The 26,378-nt window shown below is 40.2% G+C and overlaps 1 protein-coding gene across 1 annotated transcript in view; it reads right to left on the bottom strand.

Annotated features, from left to right (window-relative positions):
• Positions 1-26,378, bottom strand: part of DNAH6 (dynein axonemal heavy chain 6) — a 319,440-nt gene that overhangs the window by 275,414 nt on the left and 17,648 nt on the right. The window contains exons 3-4 of the mRNA XM_066267533.1: positions 24,195-24,365; positions 20,351-20,616 (exon numbers count right to left, since the gene is read on the bottom strand). Of these exons, the coding sequence (XP_066123630.1) occupies positions 20,351-20,616; positions 24,195-24,365 (437 nt within the window). The remainder of the gene's footprint in view (positions 1-20,350; positions 20,617-24,194; positions 24,366-26,378) is intronic.

Genomic DNA, 26,378 nt, shown 5'->3' with positions numbered 1-26,378 from the left:
GAAATATGATATAGCAAGTTATTAAAATATACCTAGAAATTTAGGAAAATAAAATTTATGAAGATTCTATGGTAGTTTAGAACAATAAGACACAGGTTAAATGCAAAACAAAACCCCAATTGTTTCTCTGTTAAAACTTTGCAGAAGTTATATATAATAACAAAGATTAGACAGAAATACCCCCGTGAAAATCAACCATTTCCCATTTATACATTCTCTTCCAGTCCTCAGTGCTGCATTCCAAACCTAGAGTTCATGGCCCTTTAGTCATCTGTGAAGTCCCTGGAATTGTTCTATGTTAACACATTTATGTACAAATATATGATAAGTTCTTAAGAGATTAGAACAAAATTCTCAGATGCTTTGGGACTGTTAATCAAAAATCTAAGCACTATTAGCATAAATTTTTATTTTTTAATTTTAATTTTAATAAAACTAAGTAAAAAATTTTAAAAAAAATAGAGCATACTGAACCGGATGAAAGCAAACCTAACGCGTGCACACAAGCCGGGGGGCTGATGGTGCCGTGGCGAGGGGGAGTCCTGGCATTGCTGCCCTGCTCCAGTGCTGTCAAAATGTCCCCCTGCCCAGCTTCCATCTGATTCCACCATCTGACTTTCTGTCTGTGTTCTAACTAGCTCACACCAGAAGTGTCTGAGGAAATGCCATGTGCTATATGTTGCTGGCGAGGTGTCCGGGACACATAAAATGGTTTTCTTTGTTAACGGCTGAAGAGTTAATTAGAACATTCTTGAGGTGATTCTCTTTAAAATGTGAAATTTCAACTTGTTTCTTAACCTATAATTAACTTCAGAGGTTTCATTAACATTAGTCATGTTCTCCACAGCCCTGGTACATGTCTGGAAAACACGCTCTGTATGGGTTGATCTGCTACTAAAGAGCTTTTAAAAAGATGGCAGTTGTGGTCCATGATGTTGAATTTTAACTTATCGTTGCTCAGTGTCATTTAGAAATTCGTTTTATTTTCCTACCTACTTCAGATCCTCATTCTCAAACCCCTAAGCCTTTTTTCTCCTCTATACAACTCTGCATAGAGCATATGAACACATGAGTCATTTTCTTTTTTTTTTTTTGTATTTTTCTGAAGCTGGAAACGGGGAGAGACAGTCAGACAGACTCCCGCATGCGCCAGACCGAGATCCACCTGGCACGCCCACCAGGGGGCGATGCTCTGCCCCTCCGGGGCGTCACTCTGCCGGACCAGAGCCACTCTAGCGCCTGGGGCAAAGGCCAAGGAGCCATCCCCAGCGCCCGGGCCATCTTTGCTCCAATGGAGCCTTGGCTGCGGGAGGGGAAGAGAGAGACAGAGAGGAAGGTGGGGGGGGGGGGGTGGAGAAGCAGATGGGCGTTTCTCCTATGTGCCCTGGTCGGGAATTGAACCCGGGTCCCCCGCACGCCAGGCCGACGCTCTACCGCTGAGCCAACCACATGAGTCATTTTCAAAGATTAGATCACCAGCATCAAAATCATTGAGAGTGTTTATTAAGAATCTAGATTTCTTGGTCCAACACAGAATTAGAATCTTTTTGTATGGGACTCAGGACTCTAGTTTAACAAACTCTCTAGGTGATTCTGAACCACTGAACTTTATTTGAAAACAAACAATAACAACAAAAATATGCTGACAAGATGGACCCTCTCTTGTATCTTCACTTGGAAGTCATCATACTGTGTTTATTCCTCTTGAGTGTATCTCTCATGCTGTCTTCCCAATGAAGAAGCATATATACAATGGGATACTACTCGGCCATATTAACTGATGACAAAGTGCCATTTACAACCACATGGATGGATCTTGAGAACATTATATTGAGTGAAATAAGTAAATCAGAAAAAGCTAAGAACTATACAATTTCACACATAGGTGGGATATAAAACTGAGACTCACGGACATAGAAAAAAGTGAAGTGGTTTCCAGGAAGAGGGAGTTGAGGAGTAGGAGACAAAAGAGGTATAAATATAGTGACAGAAAACAATTTGACTTTGGGTGATGGGCACACAATGCAGTCAACAGTTCAAATGCTATAGAAATGTTTACTGAAATTTATGTACTCTTATTGATCAATGTCACCACATTAAATTTAATTTTCTAAATAAAATTTTAAAAATGGGAGATAGAGAAGTTTCACCTCACGTTTTTCTAACTCTCCTGACTTTTGGCTACTTTTCCTTTGTATCTAAAAATGAGCAGAACTTCTCTATAACTTGTAGGAAGCTTTTCCCAGACCCTCCTGCTCATTTAACATAAAATCCTACATCGTCTTCCTTTTCCTAAACTTCCTTTGTAAAGCTGTGTTTCAGCTGGCCACATCTCCCCATCTATTTCTTCTTCTTTTTTTTTTTTTTTTTTTTTTTTTGCATTTCTCTGAAGCTGGAAACAGGGAGAGACAGTCAGACAGACTCCCGCATGCGCCCGACCGGGATCCACCCGGCACGCCCACCATGGGGCGATGCTCTGCCCACCAGGGGGCGATGCTCTGTCCATCCTGGGCGTCGCCATGTTGCGACCAGAGCCACTCTAGCGCCTGAGGCAGAGGCCACAGAGCCATCCCCAGTGTCCGGGCCATCTTTGCTCCAATGGAGCCTTGGCTGCGGGAGGGGAAGAGAGAGACAGAGAGGAAGGCGCGGCGGAGGGGTGGAGAAGCAAATGGGTGCTTCTCCTGTGTGCCCTGGCCGGGAATCGAACCCGGGTCCTCCGCACGCTAGGCCGACGCTCTACCGCTGAGCCAACCGGCCAGGGCCCCATCTATTTCTTCTTAAAGTTTCCTGAAACTGGTGGAGTTCCTTGCTACTCCAATAAACTTATTTTCTCAAAGATGAAAAAGAACTTCCTTCAAGCCCAATCCAGTTGGTAGTTAGAAGGAACAGTAGGGCCAAGAAAAAGGAATAGCAGTGTCAGACTGGGATACAGAGGACCCAGGTTCAAAAACCCGAGGTTACCGGCTTGAATGCAGGCTCACCAGCTTGAGTGCAAGGTTGCTGGCTTGAGCGTGAGATCATAGACATGACACCATGGTTGCTGGCTTGAGCCCAAAGGTCACTGGCTTGAAGCTCAAGGTTGCTGGCTTGAGCAAGGGTCACTCACTCTGCTGGTCAAGGCACATATGAGAAAACAATCAATGAACAACTAAGGTGCTGCAACAAAGAATTGATGCTTCTCATCTCTCTCCTTCCTGTCTGTCCCTATCTATCCCTCTTTGTTTTTGTCTCTCTTGCTAAAAAAAAAAAGAAAAAGGAAAAGAAAAGGCTTTGCAAGAATTAAGAGGGTCTATGCACAGTTTTCTGTAATCCTATCGTCCTCAACCTTTCCAGTTCATTACTGAGGGTCACTCCCCAAATACACTGCTGGGACATCTGTACTTCGCTCCGCACACTCCACCTTGGAGGGCTCCTCCATTTGCTTCTCTCTTTCTTGGATTCTGCATTTGGATCAGCCTCGGACTTTAGCTGCCTCCTGAATAGTTGATTTGGATGTCCATTCAAGTCTTTGAGGAAATAATAGAAAAAATAGGCAGTCTTTAAGACCTAAAAATGTAACTTGACTTGTTCAAGTGCTGTGCTATATAGTTCCTACTTTACTGATGAAGAAGATGACTTTATGTTCCAATAAATTAAACAGATGCTTGGATAGTTAACTAATCAGACTGAGATGAGTATCTTGAGTAAAATTATATTTAACTACGCTTTACTGGAAAAACAACTGCACTGTTCCCATGCTATTCATAGAAGCAAGGAGTCCTTTGTCAAATTACTTTACTCTAGAACCTGCCTCTTGTCCATCTGAAATGAAACTTAGACTCCAAGACTTCATTTCTAAAAGCATTTGTGTGTTATCTGAGATAATCATATGGAGTAAGAGAACTGCTTGGCCCTTGTACTGGGTCATAAATTGTTCTGTTTCTGTTCATTTTAGATATAACACAAAGTACACTTATTAGGATTCTGAAGAGTTTATTTCTCACAGCTGGAATTATTTCCTAAATTTTCCAAAACAGTAAGATCTCAGTGTGATTTATTTGAAATGGCAGCTCTATCTGTTATATTTTGCAGTGACTGAAAATACTTCCGTTCCTCTTTAAACCAGTCTACAAGACTAAGATTGCAGACACATGGTTTATGTCATGAGACCCTCTGCTCAAGAATTTTGAATAGCCTCCTATTGCTTATATCAGTGGTTCTCAAACTTTTTGAAGTCGGGGCGCATTTAAAATCCTACAAATAATTGTAGGTGCACTATATACAAATTTCTGAGAAATATGTTATTTTTAAAATTATTTATTTATTTATTCGTTTTTAGAGAGAAGAGAGAGAGAGAGACAGAGAGGGAGAGAGAGGAGAGACAGAGAGAGACAAGGGGGGAGGAGCTGGAAGCATCAACTCCCATATGTGCCTTGACCAGGCAAGCCCAGGGTTTCGAACCAGCGACCTCAGCATTTCCAGGTCAATGCTTTATACACTGCACCACCATAGGTCAGGCGAGAAATATGTTATAATAATTAAGTCAAATATTAAAGAAAAATATATAAAGTCCAAGCGTGCTTTTATGGTAATTAAATGAAATAAAAACGACAAAATTAAATTTATTCTGACATTAAAAACATTTTTATGTTACATTTTTTGAGTTATGCTTTTTAGAAATTGTAAAAAAGAAGGGTTAAAAATAAAAAAATGACAAAAAGTTATCTTTATATATATACACACACACACACACACACACACACACACACACACACACACATTCTTAGTAAGATTTAGAAAATTTGGCAGGTCCTGGCACAAATGTGTTAAGTTTTTTCATTCTTGCGTTTATGAGAAACATGAGCATGATGTGTCCTAGCGATTTCTTCAATGTTTGGGCATATATATATTTGAAAGGCAAACTCTCATTTCCTCATCAATACATTGAAGAATTCCTCTCTTTTTACTCTTAATTGTGTTGAGTGCAGAAAACCCCCACCATTCATATCATCTTAACTTTACACCAAACAAAGGATAGAAGAAACTTGCCTCCAGTCTTTCTGGGGAACATGGGGGGTAGTGTAAACAATCTAGCACCACAGCTTAACAGCCTTTTGCAACCTAATCAGGCAAGTGAGGTGGGGGGTTGGGCAGACTGTCAGCTTACAGCCAATTCCCCACACCTCTATCCCCCAAAAATCTAAACTCCAAAAACCCTATTGGTTTTTTGGTCCCCAACGGATACATACTTCTCTGGAATATACCATAGGGCGCAGCTGGAAATCATCTAGGGCTCACCAGTGCGCCCTGGTACACACTCTGAGAACCACTGGCTTATATCATTAAATCCAAATGACTCTGCCAAGTGTCTGTGGCACTCTCCTTTCATCTCATATTAGTTTCTTTTCTGTTCACACAAATCGTCCTTTTTAGTCAGGCTGCATTTTTTTTTAAAGATTTTTAACTTATATATTCATTTTAGAGAGGAGAGAGAGAGAGAGAGAGAGAGAGAGAGAGAGAAAGAGAAAGAGAGAGAGAGATAAAGGGGTGGAGCAGGAAGCATCAACTCCCATACGTGCCTTGACCAGGCAAGCCCAGGGTTTTGAACTGGCCTGGCTGCTTTATTAAAAATCATATCCATCTTCGGCTGTGTTTGAATCCACTCACATGCCTTTGTTCACCCAGTACTCTCTTCCCATCTCTTTCATGTTTCTGATTTCTACAGTAAGAGTAATTCTTTTTTTTTTTTTTTTTTTTTTTTTTTTTTTGTATTTTTCCGAAGCTGGAAATAGGGAGAGACAGTCAGACAGACTCCCACATGCGCCCCACCGGGATCCACCCGGCACGCCCACCAGGGGCAACGCTCTGCCCACCAGGGGGCAGCGCTCTGCCCACCAGGGGGTGATGCTCTGCCCCTCTGGGGGCGTCGCTCTGCCGAGACCAGAGCCACTCTAGCGCCTGGGGCAGAGGCCAAGGAGCCATCCCCAGCGCCTGGGCCATCTTTGCTCCAATGGAGCCTTGGCTGTGGGAGGGGAAGAGAGAGACAGAGAGGAAGGAGGGGGGGGTGGAGAAGCAAATGGGTGCTTCTCCTATGTGCCTTGGCGGGGAATCGAACCCGGGTCCCCCGCACGCCAGGTCGACGCTCTACCACTGGGCCAACTGGCCAGGGCCACAGTAAGAGTAATTCTTTGCCTGCTTTAAAGTGAGAGGGTAAGTTAGATAAGCTCATCTGGCTCTATCAAGTCTAACTTATCTTATTGGTTTCACTATTATACAATTTTGATATGATTTCAACATATTTATTGGAGGAAGGCAAGAGAGCATTTGCCTGGAAAGAAATTAGCCATTTCCTAAGTTCTGCATTTATAAACCTCAATTTGTTTGATGATGGTCAATATCATGCTTCAATATGAGTTTAGTTCTAATGTAAACTGAAGAGGAATGGCTCGCTTTGCTTCTGGTATGATTAATCCAAAATGGCAAACATATCTGGTAAGAAACTACTTTTTACCCAGAAAATTAAACAGAGGCATAACTAAGAGGAAACTTCCATGTTCCTTCAATAAGAGAGGACTCTAGGGGCAATGATTCTCAGTGTATGGTCTCTGGAACAGTAGCTGTGAGAATTGCAAAATCCTAGGCTGTGCCACAGACCTATTGAATCAGAAGCTCTGGGAGTTGAACAATCTAGTTTAACAAATAAATGCTTTAGGGCTTGCTTGAGAACCGCTGCTTCAAGGCCATGGTGTGCAAAGGTGGTTGAATATTGGAGTATTGGGTAAAATTTAAAGAAAGACTGTTGGTTGGGCTTTACCACAAAGCTATTAAATAAGTCTCTGGAGGTAGGGCCTGGATAATTCTAATTAGCAGCCAAAGCTGAGCACCACTGCTCTAGGTTTTTCAAATTTTGTTTTAAATTTTCTATTAAATTATCATAGCCCCAGGCATAACAGGCTTAGAAAGTACCTGAGAATCAATCTGATCACTCAAAAAGTAATATGATCTGAGCATAATGTAGATATTTATATGGTCCCACCAGCCCAGGTCACATAATTATTTTTCATGGAATCCTAATCATAGCAAATATCCCACAACAAATGTTTCTTTTGTTATACAGGACAGCATTATTAAATGTGTAATTAGCATTATTAAACTCTTGGTTTATTAACTTCAGCACTACAGTACTGACATTTTGGGTCAGGTAATTCTTTGCTGCATGGGACTGTTCTGTGCACTACTGGCTGTTTAGTAGGTAGTTTCCCACTTGATAACAGTAGTACCACCCTCTCCAGTTAAAATTTAAAAAATGTCTCCAAACATCTCCAAATGTCTCCTGGGTGACAAAATCTCCCAGGTTGAGAACCAGTGATTTAATTTAATGTTTTCCACATTTACATGATCAAAGAATATAAATATATTTTACCATTTACCTATTAATATCACTTAGATCTAGTGTTCCCGGAAATACACATTGGGAAACATTGAGGTAGAGGAGACATTGTGTTCTCTTTCTTGGCTTCCTATGGACAATAATACTTAGGCTTTTTTTTGAGGGGGGTAGGAGTACTCTGCTATACATCCTAACATACCCAATAAATTGTTTTTATTTTTTTATTGATTTAAATTTATTGTGTTTACATAGATTGAAGTATTTTTTATTTTTTAACATGAGAGGTGGGCAGGCAGAGAGACAGACTCCTGCATACACCCCGACTGGGATCCAGCTGGCAAGCCCCCTACTGGTCGATGCTCTGCCCATCTGGGACTGTTGCTCTGTTGCTCAGCAACTGAGCTATTTTAGGGCCTGAGGCAAGGCAATGGAGCCATCAGCAGTGCCTGGGGCCAATGCACTACAACCAATTGAGCAATGGCTGCTTGGAGGGAAAGAGAGAGAGAAGAGGGAGGAAGAGAGGTGTAGAAGCAAATAGTCACTTCTCCTGTGTGCCCTGACTGGGAATCGAACTTGGGACATCCATACACTGGGCAACGCTCTACCACTGAGCCAATCAGCCAGGGCCTCATTAAATTCTAATATCTTTAAAATTGATATTGCATAGATAATGAAATCATAGAATTAAAGATAGGAATATCACACATTATTCTGAACATTGTATCTGAAAATCACAAAACAATATCAAATAGCAAAGTCCTTCATATATCTGTACCCCAATTTCCTCATTTTTTAGTATAAGGAATACCTTTCTTTTTTATTAAACTTATTGGGGTGACATTGGTAAATAAGATTATGTAAGTGTCAAGTGTACAACTATAAAAATCATCTGTATATTGCATTGTGTGTTCAACCCCCCGCCCCCAAAGTCTAGTCTCCTACTGTCACCATATATTTGACCCCTTTTACCCTCTTCAACTGCTCCTCCCATCTCTGGTAATCACCATACTAATGTCTATGACTATGAGGGCTTTTTCTGGTTTTGATTGTTTTCTGTGTTATATCCCACATGAGTAAAATCATATGGTATTCCACTTAGCATGATATTCTCAAGTTCTATCCATGTGGTTGCAAATGGCAATATGTCATCTTTTCTTATGGCTGAGTAGTATACCACCATTGTATATATGTATTACATCTTCTTTATCCAATCACCCACTGAAGGACACTTAGGTTGTCTGGACGTCTTGGACACCATGAATAAAGTTGCAATAAATATAGGGCTATATATATATCTGGGTTTTTTTTTTTTTTTTGTATTTTTCTGAAGCTGGAAACGGGGAGAGATAGTCAGACTCCCGCATGTGCCTGACTGGGATCCACCCGGCACGCCCACCAGGGGGCGAGGCTCTGCCCACCAGGGGGCAATGCTCTGCCCCTCCGGGGCGCCGCTCTGCCGCGACCAGAGCCACTCCAGCGCCTGGGGCAGAGGCCAAGGAGCCATCCCCAGCGCCCGGGCCATCTTTGCTCCAATGGAGCCTCGGCTGCAGGAGGGGAAGAGAGAGACAGAGAGGAAGGAGAGGGGGAAGGGTGGAGAAGCAGATGGGCGCTTCTCCTGTGTGCCCTGGCCGGGAATCGAACCCGGGACTTCTGCACACCAGGCTCTACCACTGAGCCAACCGGCCAGGGCCAGGGCTATATATATCTTTATGAATAAATGTTTTCAATTTTGGGGGGTAGATACCCAGAAGAAAGATTGCTTAGTTACATGGTAGCTTTATTTTATTTTTTTTGGTTTATTTATTTTATTTTTTGTGACAGAGAGTCAGACAGAGGCAAGGCACAGATAGGGACAGACAGCCAGGAAGGGAGAGAGATGAGAAGCATCAATTCTTCATTACGGCACCTTAGTTGTTCACTGATTGTTTTCTCATATGTGCCTTGACCGGGGGTCTACAGCAGATTGAGTGACTCCTTGCTTAAGCCAGTGACCTTAGGCTCAAGCTGGTGACCTCGAGGTCTCGAACCTGGGTCTTCTGTATCCCAGTCCGACGCTCTATCCACTGCGCCACTGGCTGGTCAGCACATGATAGCTTTATTTTTAATTTTGTGAGCAACCTCCATACTGTTTTCAATAGTGGCTGAATCAATTTATATTCCCACCAGTATGTATGAGGGTTCCTGTTTCTCTACATCCTCTCCAACACTTGCTATTACCCAGGGGTCCCCAAACTTTTTACACAGGGGGCCAGTTCACTGTCCCTCAGACCGTTGGAGGGCCGGACTATAAAAAAAAACTATGAACAAATCCCTATGCACACTGCACATATATTATTTTAAAGGAAAAAAACAAAATGGGAATACAATATTTAAAATAAAGAACAAGTAAATTTAAATAGACAAACTGACCAGTATTTCAATGGGAACTATGGGCCTGCTTTTGGCTAATGAGATGGTCAATGTGCTCCTCTCACTGACCACCAATGAAAGAGGTGCCCCTTCCGGAAGTACGGTGGGGGCCGGATAAATGGCCTCAGGGGGCCACATGCGGCCCACGGGCCATAGTTTGGGGACCTCTGCTATTACCTGTCTTGTTGATAATAGCCAATCTAACAGGTGTGAGGTGGTATCTCATTGTAGTTTTGATTTGTATTTCCCTTACAGTTAGTGAAATTGAGCATCTTTTTATATATTTGTTGGACATTTGTATGTCTTCTTTGGAGAAGTGTCTGTTGAGGTCCTCCGCGTACTTCTTTTTAAATAAACTTTTCTAAAAAAACTTTTATTAATTTTAATTTATTGTGTTAAGATGAATTCATGTGTCCCACTCAACATAACTCCCTCACCCCATGTCCTTGTCCCTCAAAACTACCCTTTGCCCCACTCCCCCTAGTTCCTTCCCCCCTTCCCTTTGGGATTTGCTGTCCTGTTATCTATATCTATGTGTTATGTATATATAATTTCACTAATTCCTTAACCTTCTCTGATCCCATACCCTCATCACCCTTCCTTCTGACAGCTGTCCCACTGCTCCCTGTGACTCCGCCTCTGCCTCTTTTCCGTTTCTCAGTTTCTTTGTTCATTGGATTCCACATATAAATGAGATCATATGATATTTGTTCTTCTCTGCTTGGCTTATTTCACTTAGCATAATAATCTCCAGGGTGATCCATGCCAACGTAAAAGGCAAGATTTCCTTTCTCATGGCCATGTAGTGTTCCATTGTGTATATGTACCACTGCTTTCTAATCTACTTGTCCACTGATGGACACTTGGGCTGTTTCTAGATCTTGGATATTGTAAACAATGCTGCAATAAACATGGGAATGCATATTTTTTTTGAATCAGTAATTTGGTATTCTTAGGATATATTCCTAAAAGTGAGATAGCTGGGTCAAAAGGCAGATCCATTTTTAATTGTTTGAGGAATCTCCATACTGTTTTCTTTTCTTTTTCTTTTTTTTTTTTTTGTATTTTTCTGAAGCTGGAAACGGGGAGAAACAGTCAGACAGACTCCCGCATGCGCCTGACCGGGATCCACCTGGCACGCCCACCAGGGGCAACGCTCTGCCCACCAGGGGGCGATGCTCTGCCCCTCTGGGGCATTGCTCTGTTGCGACCAGAGCCACTCTAGCGCCTGGGGCAGAGGACAAGGAGCCATCCCCAGTGCCCGGGCCATCTTTGCTCCAGTGGAGCCTCGCTGCGGGAGGGGAAGAGAGAGACAGAGAGGAAAGAGAGGGGGAGGGGTGGAGAAGCAGATGGGTGCTTCTCCTGTGTGCCCTGGCCGGGAATCGAACCCAGGACTTCTGCACGCCAGGCCGACACTCTACCACTGAGCCTCCATACTGTTTTCCACAGTGGCTGCACCAGTCTGCATTCCCACCAGGATTGCAGGAGGGTTCCCTTTTCTCCATGTCCTCACCAGCACTTATTCTGTGTTGTTTTGTTGATGAACAGCATTCTGACTGGTGTGAGGTGATATCTCATTGTGGTTTTAATTTGCATTTCTCTAATGATTAGTGATGTTGAGCATTTTTTCACATGCCTATTGACCATCTGTATCTCCTCTTTGGAGAACTGTCTATTCATTTCTTTCGTCCATTTTTGATTGGATTGTCTTCTTGGTATTGAATTTTACAAGTTCTTTATAAATTTTGGTTATCAACCCCTTATCAGACATATTGTCAAATATATTCTCCCATTGTGTAGTTTGTCTTTTTATTCTGTTCTTATTGTCTTTAGCTGTGCAGAAGCTTTTTAGTTTGATATAGTCCCATTTGTTTATCCTCTCTTTTATTTCACTTGCCCGTGGAGATAAATCGGCAAATATGTTGCTGCAAGAGATGTCACAGACCTTAGTGCTTATGTTTTCTTCTAAGATGCTTATGGTTTTATGGCTTACATTCAAGTCTTTTATCCATTTTAAGTTTATTTTTGTGAATGCTGTAAGTTGGTGGTCTAGTTTCAGTTTTTTGCAGGTAGCTTTCTAATTTTCCCAATATCATTGTTGAAGAGGCTGCCTTTACTCCATTGTATGCTCTTACCTCTTTTGTCAAATATCAGTTGTACATTAAAATGTGGGTTTATTTTTGGGTTCTCAGTTCTGTTCCATTGATCTATGTGCCTGTTCTTATGCCAGTACCAGGCTGTTTTGAGTACAATGGCCTTGTAGTATAACTTGATATCAGGAAGTGTGATACCTCTCACTTTATTCTTCCTTATCAACATTGCTGAGGCTATTCGTGTTCTCTTTTGGTTCCATATAAATTTTTGGAATATGTGTTCTATATCTTTGAAGTAAGTCATTGGTATTTTAATCGGTATTCCATTGAATTTATAAATTGCTTTGGGTAAAAAAAAAATTGCTTTGGGTAATATAGACATTTTAATGATGTTTATTCTTCCTAACCATGAGCACGGTATATGCTTCCATTTGTTTGTATCTTCCCTGATTTCTTTTATCAATGTTTTATAATTTAACGAGTACAAGTCTTTAATCTCCCTGGTTAAATTTATTCCTAGGTACTTTATTTTTTTGGTTGCAATAGTGAAGGGGATTGCTTCCTTAATTTCTCTTTCTGACAGTTCATTGTTAGTGTATAAAAATGCCTCTGATTTCTGAGTATTAATTTTATATTCTGCAACCCTGCTGAATTCATTTATCAAGTCTAGTAGTATTTTTTACTGGACTTTAGGGTTTTTTATATACAATATCATATCATCTGCAAATAATAATAGTTTTACTTCTTCTTTTCCAATTTGGATGCCTTTTATTTCTTTTTCTTCTCTGATTGCTGTGACTAGGACTTCCAGAACTATGTTGAATAAGAGTGGTGAAAGGGGGCACCCCTGCCTTGTTCCTGATCTTAAGGGGATTGCTTTTAATTTTTGCCCATTGAGTATGATGTTGGCTGTGGGTTTGTCATAGAGGGCCTTTATCATGTTGAGGTATGTTCCCTGTATTCCTACTTTGCTGAGAGTTTTGATCATGAATGAGTGCTAGATTTTATCAAATGCTTTTTCTGCATCTATTGAAATTATCATGTGGTTTTTCTCCTTCCTTTTGTTTATGTGATGAATCACATTGATTGATTTGCAAATACTGTACCAGCCTTGCCTCCCAAGAATAAATCCCACTTGATCATGGTGTATGATTTTTTTCATATATTGCTGGATCCAGTTTGCTAATATTTTGTTGAGGATTTTAGCATCTAAATTCATCAGGGATATTGGCCTACAATTTTCTTTCTTTGTGTTGTCTTTGCCTGGTTTTGGAATCAGAATTATGCTTGCCTCAAAAAAGGAGCTTGGAAGTCTTCCTTCCTCTTGAATTTTTTTAAAATGCTTGAGAAGGATAGGAGTTAGTTCTTCTTTGAATATTTGGTAGAATTCACTTTTGAAGCCATCAGGCCCAGGACTTTTCTTTTTTGGGAGTTTTTTGATAACTGTTTCGATCTCATTTGTTGTAATCGATCTGTTTAGGTTTTCTGATTCTTCCATATTAATTTTTGGATGATTATATGTTACAAGAAATTTGTCCATTTCATCTAGGTTGTCTCATTTTTTGGCGTACAGTTCTTCATAGTATTTTCTTACAATATTTTGTATTTCTGTTGTGTCAGTTTTTATTTCTTCATTCTCATTTCTAATTTTATTTATTTGAGTCCTCTCTCTTTTTTTCTTGGTGAGTCTGGTTAGAGATTCATCGATCTTGTTTACCTTTTCAAAGAACCATCTCCTGGTTTCATTGATCCTCTGCATTGTTTCTTTAGCCTCTATGTCATTTATTTTTGCTCTGATCTTTATTATTTCCTTCCTTCTACTAGTTCTGGGCTTTACTTGCTGTTCTTTTTCTAGTTCTTTTAGATGCAGGGTTAAGTTGTTTATTTTAGCTTTTTCTAGCTTGAGGTATGCCTGTAATGCTATGAACTTCCCTCTCAGGACTGCTTTTGCTGTGTCCCATAAATTTTGAGTTGATGTATACTTGTAATCGTTCATTTCTAGATATTTTTTATTTTCTTCTTTGATCTCATTGTTAACCCATTCATTGTTGAATAACATGCTATTTAGTTTCCAAGTGTTTGAGTATGTTTCAGTTTTTCTGTCATGGTTGATTTCTAGTTTCATGCCATTGTGATCAGAGAAAATGCTCGCTATGATTTCAATCTTCTTAAATTTGTTGAGACCGCTTTTGTGCCCTAACATGTGGTGTATCCTAGAGAATGTACCATGAGCACTTGAAAAAAATGTATAGGCCTGACCTGTGGTGGTGCAGTGGATAAAGCGTTGACCTGGAAATGCTGAGGTTGCCGGTTCGAAACCCTGGGATTGCCTGGTCAAGGCATATATGGGAGTTGATGCTTCCAGCTCCTCCCCCCTTCTCTCTCTCTGTCTCTCCCTCTCCTCTCTAAAACAATAAATAAATGAAAAGAATGTATATTCTGCTGCTTTAGGGTAAAAGGTTCTAAAAATAACTATTAAATCGAGTTGATCTATTGTGTCCTTTAAGTCTGCTGATTCTGAGTGATTTTTTTTTTATTCATTTTTAGAGAGGAGAGAGAGAAGGAGAGAGAGAGACAGAGAGGGAGAGAGAGGAGAGAAAGACAGAGAGAGAGAAGGGGGGTGGAGCTGGAAGCACCAACTCCCATACGTGCCTTGACCAGGGAAGCCCAGGGTTTTGAACCGGCGACCTCAACATTTCCAGGTCGAAGCTTTATCCACTGCATCACCACAGGTCAGGCAAGTCTGCTGTTTCTTTGTTAATTTTCTTTCTTGAGGATCTATCTAGTGATGTTAGCAGGGTATTGAAATCCCCTACTATTATGGTATTGCTGTTATCTCGCCCTTTAAATCCATCAAAGTCTCCTTTATATATTTAGGTGCTCCTATATTAGGTGCGTAGATATTTATATCGGTTATATCTTCCTGTTGGATTGCTCTCTTTATCATTATGTAGTGACCTTCTTTATCTCTTACTATAGTCTTTGTTTTAAAGTCCATTTTGTCTGATATAAGTATTGCTACCCCAGCGTTTTTTTTCTTTTCCATTTATATGAAATATTTTTTTCCATTCTTTTATCTTCAGTCTATGTGCATCTTTTGTTTTAAGGTGTGTCTCCTGTAGACAGGGGAGAGCTTGTTTGCCTGGTGTCCTCCTTCCCTTTGCTGGTATTGCTGTTTCCAGGGGAAATATTCACTTTTGATTTGGTGAGTGACTCCTCCCAGGGGTTAGGGTGGCTGTCTCTGAAAGTGTTTCTCCCTGTGCCTCCTAGATTCCACTCTCTTCCCGCTGCTCTGGTCCTCTCCTCTCTCCCCATCCCCCGGAGCCCCAGGTGAGTGGTTTTGAGAGAAGTTTTCTGCATGGTCCCTTTAAGAAGAATCTTGGGTCTGAGAAATCAGTCTCTTTCTCACAAACAGTATCCTGACTTGTTTCCAGCTAAATACTGTCCATACACCTCTTCTAGGCTGTGGGGCTGCAGGCTGGGGCTTTGTTCCTGGGACTCAGGACCCTCCCCTCTCTGCTAAACTCACTTCCTGCCACGCGAGTCTCTCCTGGCTGCCATTCGCTCCGGGTAGCTGGGCAGCCCTCTTCACGTTTCCGCTTTTCCTACCAGTCTCAGTGTGGCTTCTTCAGTGTTCCTTGGTTGAAGAGTCTTTTTTTTTTTTCTATTCTGAAGCTGGAAACGGGGAGAGACAGTCAGACAGTCTCCCGCATGCGCCCGACTGGGATCCACCCGGCACGCCCACCAGGGGGCGATGCTCTGCCCCTCCGTGGCGTCGCTCTGCTGCGACCAGAGCCTGTCCAGTGCCTGGGGCAGAGGCCAAGGAGCCATCCCCAGCGCCCGGGCCATCTTTGCTCCAATGGAGCCTTGGCTGTGGGAGGGGAAGAGAGAGACAGAGAGGAAGGAGGGGGTGGGGGTGGAGAAGCAAATGGGCGCCTCTCCTATGTGCCCTGGCCGGGAATCGAACCCAGGTTCCCCGCACGCCAGGCCGACGCTCTACCGCTGAGCCAACCGGCCAGGGCCTGAAGAGTCTTTTTAGTTTAATTCAAAATTGGTTTTTCCATAAGATGGTTCTTAAAATTAGTTTGTAATCCACTTTGGTTCTGGGAGATGGAAGTTGGTACATCCACCTACTCCATCACCATCTTGTCTTCTCTCAATAGATGTTTTCTTGATGTATTGTCCCCCTTATTATTATAAAATGACTGTTTATTTCCTGCTTTTTATCTTGAAATCTATTTTTCAGATATAAGTAAATGATACCTGCATTTTTCTGGACACTATTTGCTTGGAGTATAATTTTCTATCCCTTCATGTTGGGCCTATATTGTCCCTGCAGCTGAAATTTGTCTCTTGGGGGCAGCCTACACTTAGACTTTATTTTATGATCCATCTCATTAAAAGATCCTGTGTCTTTTAATTGGTAAGTTCAGTCAATTTACATTTAAGGTGGTTATTGATATATGAGGATTTCCTATAGCCCTTTTACCTTTTGTTTTCCTGGTAGCTCTATACCTTCATTGGTCCTTTTACCTTGCATTTTTGTTATTTTAGTTTGGTGGTATTTTATGTTTTTTCCCCTCTATTTCCTTTATTTTTATGTTATGTGTTTCCCCTCTATTTCCTTTATTTTTGTGTTATGTTTCAGTTCTAGACTTTTTGTGCTTACAATTTGGTTTATGCAAAAGAAAGATTCATATATACAGCAGGCCTTTTTCTTCTGATAGAATCCTATCTCCATTCCACTGTGCAAACTCAGTCCTTTACCTCATGCCTTTTATGTTTTTGTTGTCACAAATTATCCCTTTTTATGCTGTGAGTTCACTTCCAAATTGCAGATGCTACTGTTTTCTTCTTTTTTAAAAAAAATGTTTCTACGTCTTTTGACCTTTATGTTATACTTAGGTGTTTAATATCCTATTCAAAACAAGGGATACAATGTCCTGTTTCTATATATGTATGTTAGTCACCTTATTTGTAGTATTGTATTCTTTTGTCTTTGTGTTTAAGGCAGAAAAATACCCTTTGGTGTTTCCTGCAGTGCAGGTGTTGTGGTGGTAAATTCACTCAGTTTTTATATGTCTGGACAATTCTTTATTTTCCCTCCATATCTAAAGGATAACTTTGCTGGATATGTTATTCTTGGCTAGTGATTTAATTCTTTTACCGTGGTTTATAAATCCAAGTTTGAGATCATTGTAATTATATTGTGTAAGTTCTGATCCTTTTCATCATTGTGTTTATCTTATAACTTATTTTATTTTCTTTGTTAGCATAATTGTCCATAGGTGCCTCAGTAATAGTATGACATTTTTTTTCTTAATCAGATACATAAATTATTATGCTAGGTATGAAAATTATGAAAAATGCTTCCACAGCTTCCCCACTTCTAGTGGGTAGTGAAGACATTCTTTGATAGCAAACTATCAGTCTCATGAACAGCACTGCTTCATCTTGACAGGCTGTGGAGCATACAAATTAAGAGCAGAGCTCCAGAAGCCAGACTGTACTTACTGTACAATCTGGGTCAAGTTACTTAACCATTTTGTGCCTTATCTTTAAAACAGAAGGTAATAACTGTATCTCTCTTACAGCATTATTGTGAGGATTAAATGATTTACTGCATATAAATACTTTGCCTAGAATGTAAACACCAATAAATCATCACCCTTTATTGCATGTAAAATGTTATGAGATGATTTGGAGTCCTCTCACAAAGTGGGTATATAACCAACTGTCTAGCCAACAACCTTTCCCATACCACATTGTTGGTTCTCAATTTCAATCACTCTTGCCCAAGGTCTAAGTCCTAAAAAAAGAAAAAGAATAGAATTCTTTTGTGTTAACTTGTTTTATTCTCTCTTGGTGCTGTTCGTCATCTCCCTAGTTCCTGACCCTTTGCCTAGCTTCTCCTTACTTGCCCCAGACCTAACCAGAGTCACCATTATGCTCCCTCACTGGGCAAGATGACCTTCGAATATAGTTGTATATTTACCAGACTGATATTCTAATATATCTAAACATCTCCTTGAAGTTTATTCTTGGCAAAATTGTTAATGCCTATCACATACCACTAAATTAATTCTTTATAATAAACTTGATAAATGGAACTATTTTCTCACTTAGTAGATACAAATATTGTGAAACTTCATATTTAATGTATTTTACTACACTTAAAAGTATGAAAAGACATTATATACATTATATTTTGACTACTTTTAAAAGAAATCATGTTTCATTTCGTTAAACCAGTATTTATCACTTTTAACTTCCAATTTAGCTGCCTCAGCTAAGTAGCATCCAAATCATTGTCTTAACTCATGAGGTTTATAATATTTGGAGTTCAGGCTAGGGAGGGAGATTTAGCATTAACCCTAAAACATGATAACAGTGAGTTCAACACTATCTTCTTAAATGAGATCTTGCATCATGACTGTCAGTCCAAATATTAAACATCAACTCAGTTCCCCTGGTGAAAGAGCGCATTAACGTAGAAATGAAATTAATTTCCCACTTCAACGAAAGCAAAGTTTCCAATGTCATTTTCAATAAAGACACATCTCTGCAAGATTGCAGGTTGGGCTTCAGAACAACACACAAAAAATGAATATTGTAATAAAAGGACTCATTTAAATTTTTTGGTTTCTCACTGCATGGAAAAGTTATGTTTACACTATAGTCTGTAGTTATATAGTATGTTATCTACTATGTTTATATAGTAGACTGTAGTCTACTAAGTAAGCAATGGCATTTTTTTTACATCACAGGGCTTTCTAGTCTATTATATGTTCATTCTCCTATCTTAAAAACAAAACAAAACAAGCTATTTCTCTTATCTTAAAAACACTCACTCTGATCCCCATTTTTCTTTCCCCTCATTTCTTCTCTATCTTTGGCATCCAAAAATAAGTATGTCCAAACTCACACTTTCTTCTTCAATGAATAAATCTATTCCATTCAACCTTCCATGTTTCAGTTAATAGCAACTCTACTCTTTCTATAGCTCAGGCAAATGGATCATTAAAGTCATCCCGGACTCCTCTCTGATTGTCCACATAGCATACAATTCACAAAAACATCCTGTTGGCTTGACCTTCCATTCTTTTTTAGAGTTTGACCTACTTCTCACCAGTTCCACCATCAACACCTGGTCCATCTCTCACCTGAATATTTACAACCCTTCTAATTGCTCCTCCCATTTCAATTCTTGTTCCTCAAAAATCTATATTCTCTACAAAGCAGTCAGTGTGGTCCTTTTCAAAATGTGATTCGGATCTTAATAGCTCTCTGTTTGAAATTGTTCCATGGTTCTCCATTTTTCTCAGAGTACAAGCTAATATCCTTACAGTGACCAGAAGGCCCATTGTATCTGTTCCCTAGCTCCCATTCTCTTCAGCATAGTCAGCCACACCAGCCTCCTCTTCACTTCAGAAATGTAACCAGTGTGCTCTTACCTTCGGATATTTGTATTCGTTTTCCTGATGTCAGAATGCTCTTCTTCCCTCTCCCAACCATCACATAATTCAGTCCTCTTTTCCACCAAGTCCTTGTTCAAATGCCAGCTTCTCAATAAGGCCCATCCTGACCATCCTGGTTAATTCACATCCTCTTCCTCAGAATTCCCAATCACCTTTGTTTAGTCTTTTTTTTTTCTATAATACTTATCACTTCCTAGAGCATTCCATATAATTTATTCATATGGTATTTACTATTGTTTCCCTCTGCTAAAATGTAAGCTCCACGAGGGTAGCAACTTTAATCTGGATGGTTCACTAATCTCTTTAGCACCTTGAATAGTTCCTGCTATAGAGAGGGTACTCAATACATTTGCCTGAAAAACTGGATTTTCATAAGCATCTCTATTTTCTCTACAAATTATTTTCACTCCTGTTGAGCTCTTTTGGACTCGCAATACGTCTATCATTTTAATTAAAATGTTTTTCTTCTTCCTCATTTCCACTCAGGAGGAGGTCTGTCTTTAGAGTTATCTGACTCAATAAAACTAATGTAAGGGAGAACAAGTGAACTCTAGAAGGTCCTTCTGCTTCCTGCACAGTAGAGAACAGGGAAGGTAGTTCAAAGAATTTGGTGGCAAAGCTAAACTGGTATCACATTAAGGAAAGATTATTTCAAAACTGCTGTCAGTTAAAATGATGTGTAAAACAAATGCATCATTGACTTTTTATACATTACCATCTTCTTTCCTCAGTAATCCCAAAATAACAAAACAAGTTTGCAATACTGATTAAAAATAGATGGCATTACATAATTCAAATGTGAGGAATACAACAGTGCTTCATAAATAGATAATGTCTATAAATAAAGGAAAAATAAATTGTGATTAAGATTCATTTATCATTGGATGATAGCCAAAATTATATTTTATCATATTTATCATTAATAGTCAATTATGGGAAACATTTGCAATCTTATGTGTAATTTTTAAAGTTAATATATTGCTTAATAAAAAAGAACTTACTTCAGATTATACGATTCATATTCAATGGAAGACCTTGGCACTGCAGGAACCAGGTAAAGAAATCCAAGATGTTCATTTTCACGCAATATTTTAATGATCTGCAAGGGGTTACGAATGTTGGCTTTAACAACATCTTCCCGGTCGTGGAAAATGTACTCAGGGTAAGCCAAGGGACCAATCCCATAGAGCTCTCTTCTCTCACTGCTGGTGGTGCGTGGCAGTTTAGGAGGTGAGGGAGAGAATACCTCACTGGAAGGCTGACGGACCTAAATAAAGCCAAAAATGGTAAAGGGATTAAGCAAAAAATAAACTCATAAACAGAGAAAATAAATGAGGATTTGCAAAGAAAGCTAAAAAAAAGTGTAAATATTGACCTCAAGAATCAATTACTGCCTGACCAGGCAGTGGCTCAGTGAATAAAGCATCGGACTGGGATGCGGAGGACCCAGGTTCAAGACCCTAAAGTCGCCAGCTTGAGCAAAAAGCTCACCAGCTTGGACCCAAGGTTGTTGGCTCAAGCACTGAGTTACTCAGTCTGCTGAAAGACCGCAGTCAAGGCACATATGAGAAAGCAATCAATGAATAACTAAGGTGTCCAACGAAAAACTGGTAATTGATGCTTCTCATCTCTCTCCCCGTTCCTATCTGTCTGTCCCTATCTATCCCTGTCTCTGACTCTGTCTCTGTCCCTGTAAAAAAAAAATTAAAAAAAAGAATCAATTACTATACTGCTTGAGGTGTTCAGGGCTCAAAGCAAGCACTTTGGAACTGAACATTTTCAAACTATTGTTAGGCAGTGATATTCCTTCTCAGTGCTCCCTTATCCAGGTATCCATTCCCTTCCCACACAGGAGCCCTGCCTCAGCTCCCCTTGCCTGCTGCTCTCCTGTAACTCAAAATCTATTACACTGTGTATTACACACTACCCGTTTTCTGTGTTCATGGGAGCACTCTGCTCTCCCTGCTCAGGGACAGTGCTTTTACTGTAGCATCTCCCCTCAACTTCCTCGCCTGTTCTGGGAACCTGACACTTTTAAATGAGAGAAATCTCATACAGCTGTGACTGTAACTCATAATAAACTGTAGGTTTCTGTGAACGTGAGTGGTAGTTACATTGAATATTGGGAATCATTACATCATAACCTCAAAAAGTATACATGTTTTGAACTCATAATTGCCAGTTTTAGAGAGGAGACCAGTATTTCTCACATTTCAATGTGTGTGTAAATTACGTGGGTGTCACATTACAATGTGGTTTCTGTCAGTCAGTCTGGGCGGAAGCCTATGATTCTGCATCTCTCACCTGTCCTGCCCCCAAAAGACACGGAAGCACACACACCCCTTTATTCTTCTGCAACAAACTTTGGGGCAGCATCGCCCACACCCTCTCCTACTATGAAGGAGGTTGATAATCACATTTGAGGAAATTTGACATTTAATTCCAACAGTCACCACCTTGTCTCTCTGACAGTACAGGGGCAAATGGCGTTAAGATGAAAGAATCACCATCTCAGACTGCTTTGTTGAATAATTGATGGAAATACATAAGTAATCTTTTTACCGGCTGTTAGCATAACTAATAGAGGCTGCCGTTTCTACAAGAGATTTATTATCATAAGCTCTGTGGAACAAGTTTCACAGGAAGCTTGTATTCACAGTGATCATTATTCTCCATCTTTAATTAAATATACCATGTTGAATAAAAGTTTGAGAGGCAAATTCTAGAAAACTCAGAGCTTAAGGATATACACCTTTGAAGTCAAAAGATAAAAAGTTCTTTTCATTTATTGGCCTGGAATAGCAGCAGTGGCACTGTTTTCTTATGTAAAAGAATAGACAAAACCAGATTCCCAGCACCAGAGAAAACATACAGTGCCTTGTTCCAATGTTTTAAAAGGGCTACAGTCAACTTTAATATTTTTATGAGACTAGAGTATTAATATTTTAACAAAAATGCACTTATTTTCTAAATTATTTCCTTTTAAGTTTTACTGCACTCTAAAGGAAAAATCTCTTCAACAATAGGCCTACACATTTTTATCTTAGTATAATTATAGGCATACCTCAGAGATATTGTGGGTTCAGTTCCAGACTACCATAAGAAATTAAATATACTTTTTGTAATAAAGAGAACTATAACCTTTTTGATGGTGAAGGTCTTGCCTCCCATTTGTAAAAGATGCAACACCTGTGAAGCTCAGTAAACTGAAGGGCAATAAGATGAGTTAGGCTTGCATTTAACTCAGTGGGACGATGGGATTCAATTTAAGTAGTCACACAAATTCAGGCTTCTCAGGGATGAGGGGGGATAGAATAAAGAAAGCGTTTATTCATAAAGATGTAGAACATCCTCTGTGATGGATACCTAGTCCAATTTGAGAATTTATTCTTTCTTAATTACCAGAAGCAACACTTCCAACTCCCTTCCCTTCCCTTTCATTCCTTCCCTTCCCTTCTCACTTCATCTCTTGGGAAATCCTCGTTACATTTCCATTCTAAACTCATTTTAAGAAAGCACTACTCTCCAAGATGGCCCTCTTCTCAAAATAAATAGTTGTCTTCTTTTATATGGCATATCTCCTTTCTCCCATTATTCTCCTTCAACCCCAAACTCTATACTTCATTCTTCACTTAGTTCCAGCTACAATCAAGCCCACCACCAACTTTCCTTTCTAGCTTCCTCTCTTCGTCCCAGTTAACCACACAATTTCCCTCTCTTCTTTAAATGCAAGATTGCAAGATCTTGTAGCCCACTTTATACTAAATGAATTGATTTATAAGCAAATGGAGCTTTCCTTGCCCTACTTATGATGGCTCACTCTCTTTTTATTTCACAAAAACCAAATTTACTGAAGCTGTATAATTTTTATCAGTCATGTGATATCATCTCTCAGTATCATCCCACCCAAACACACTGTGAGCTTCCTCACAACTGTCCTCTCAACCCCCCAACTCTCTCTCTCTCTCTCTCACCTTATCTGTCTTGTAACTTTTCACTCATTCCTCAAAGCCAAGTGTAATGCCCTAGGATGCTATTCCTCTAGTGATCATACACCCCTGGACACTAGATGTCAATATTCCTTCTAGTCAGATATCCACTGTTTTATACATGAAATGACCAATGAGAGCTCTTATCACACTTTGAGCATTCACTTGTCCATCTGCCAACCTCTGGATTCTGAAATCCTTGAGGACAAAGCTTGTTCCCAGCTCTTTATTTCTAGCACACTAGCCTGATGCATGAAAGACAATTAGCACTGAAATGCTTAACAAATGTCAAAGGATCTTCTCAATAAAAAGCTAGGAGAAATTTTGGCTTCATTTGTATTTTTATGGTATGTATCCTCCATCCTTTCTCCCACCCACTTCTGTTCATTTCTTTAATTATCTACAGGTGTTCATATAAAGCCATACTCTGGTGACTTCTCCCCAGAGCTGTTATTCACTTATTGCCAGCAAGACAACTTCACCACTCTACAACCCTCACCAGTTAGAAAAGTTATTGATCTAGCTCAGTTTCTGTTTTACTGCCTTTTACTAAGGTTTTCAAATGTTGCCATTTTGGGGAATAATGATGAAAATTTTATATAAGCTAAAACACTATTATGTCTTTTTTAACATGCAAGAGAAGATCAGAAGACACTGAACAGATGTTGTGCTTCCTCTACTGTCCAAATGTTCCTCAAATAGGAAGAGCTGACAAATATCATATTCCTCAAATCCTTTATGAAACCTGATAGGAAAAGATTTTGCCACTATTCTTATGCATTAAAATCATGTTAGCAATGCTATATAAAAATAAAATTAAATTAAAAAAACCAATTAAGAACTTTAAATACTATACCTGTTTTTTCTTTGAAGCATCTTTATGCTGAAAAAACTGAGCAGGTGATCTGGTAGAACTTTTGTCAATGCTTGCTGGTGGTTTTATGATTCCAGAAGTGATCAACGGAAATCGATTCTGTTCATATATGTATTCAGGCCTCTTATGATCTTGGTAGACTTTTAGTACTGGCTTTGGGGAATAAAGAAGCATGTTAATCTTTTACTATTAATGTGAACTTGTCTTATTATTCACTACCTTTGGACTCCATCCCTGTTGGAAATTGATTTCCAAATGGGAATAATTTCCTATCCAAACCACAATCATTGCAGGAGCTACCACTATTGTCTGTCCATGCATTATTGCTTGACTAGACTTCTTCTGCTGATTTTCATTAATTCTGTATTTTAAGTACTAATGAACACTTCTTGGGTTAAGGTTATAACAGAAAGGGCTCAGGGGTATGAAGTCAGAGACCCACTAATTATCCATCACAAATCCCTACCCAAAAGTCATTGATTAATTCCCATAGCCACAACTGATTAAAAACATTATTTTAAATGGTGGCATTATCTTAGAAAAATCTAACTTCAAATTAATGCTGTAAAAATTCAGCTTTTAACATAAAAATTAAATTGAAAAAATTCACTACAATGCCTTTATTCTAAGCATTATGATTTTAGCATGATACTAATATCATATATGAGGGTGAAAAAAAAAAGCTTGAGAATAAGTATAGTCAATAGCTGTTAATTTGGTTTTAGAATAAAATCTCTCAAGTCACTCAAGAAAACAAAAGACCAGCTGGTATTACAGTAATGCGAGTGGGAGGGGAGATCCTAGCTAACACAATGTGGGAAAGAAATGCAGACCAGCATCACAAGTTGAGAACGGGGAATGGGGGTCTAACATGGAGATGTAGGAAGACCCGGAACTCTCCTCCCACTGACACACCGAATAATATATACCTACATATATAGCAACTTCTCCTGAACAACAACTGAGGGTAGACTGACAGCTTCTGCACATCAAATGGGAACGGGAGCACACAGAGGAGGGGAAGAGAGGTGGAGATGCAGTAACCATCAGAACCCCATCCCAGTGGGGCAACCTGCTGTATGGAGGGATCTCACTGATGAACCCTTGAGCTCACTCACCTGCCCCGGGCACAGCCATAAAACAGTGTTTCAAAGTGCACCTATACCTGAAGAAACTAAAACTATTTGCTAACCCCAAGATGCCTGCCAAATGGGTGGGAAACCACAGGAACTCTTGAAAACTGGAGGAGCCTGCGAGTGCAATTGCTTATGTTCCCCCTCCACCCAGACAGCATGGGGGGAGCATGGTCCGAGTGCTCAGGACGGCCCGCAAGGCTGCCACAGCATGGCTGCCACAGCGTGCACCTCAGCCAGGGACCCTTGAGACCAAGCGAGCCAGCTGACAGCATGCCCCTGAAGCTGTGGCACCTGAGCTGCCTTTTCCCATGCTTGTTCCAGGCCTGGCCAGCTGGTCTGCCTGGTGGCACCCAGAGTTGCACAGCCTGGCCAGTTCAGTCATGCTTGCCCCAGCTTCAGCCAGCCAGCCTGCCAGGACACCCCTGGCACAGTGTGCACCCACTTAGGCTCCAGCCAGGATGCCAAGCCACCCAGCACAAGCTGTCTACACAGCGGTTACTTTTACACAAGACCTCTTCTTCAAGATAGAGAAAGGTAGCGATTTCATTTCATTCATAAAAATAAACACAGAAAGTAAAACAAAATGAGGAAACAAAAGAATATGTTCCATATAAAAGAACAGGATATGACGTCAGAGTAATGGCGGGGTAGGAAGCGATACCGATAAATCTCCCTCAAAACTCAACAAGATCTTCAACCAGAAACAGAAAAACCTATCCTTGGAGCCTCCAGATGTTTTGCAATACACCCAAAGGTATGATCGAGCAAAAAATTGGCTAAATATATAACCAAACCCCAAAGGAAATAGGGAGTAAGAAATGCTCCACCTTCCTTACTAACCTAAACAGGGTGGCTTTCACTGGAAACTGAGAATATAGAAACTAAGGCGGGCAAAGGGGGTGACTAGATCCAGGCCGCGGCACAAATGGCCGAACCAGGCTGTGGCACGGAGATCCAAGCTGAGGAAAAACTGTTCCTGTGACAACCCGGGCAATATAGCTAACACTCACGCCAAACCCAGACAAAAAAA

Source organism: Saccopteryx bilineata, chromosome 3, assembly GCF_036850765.1.
Source record: "Saccopteryx bilineata isolate mSacBil1 chromosome 3, mSacBil1_pri_phased_curated, whole genome shotgun sequence".
Taxonomy (NCBI): domain Eukaryota; kingdom Metazoa; phylum Chordata; class Mammalia; order Chiroptera; family Emballonuridae; genus Saccopteryx; species Saccopteryx bilineata.
This window is presented reverse-complemented; position numbering and strand designations above follow the sequence as displayed.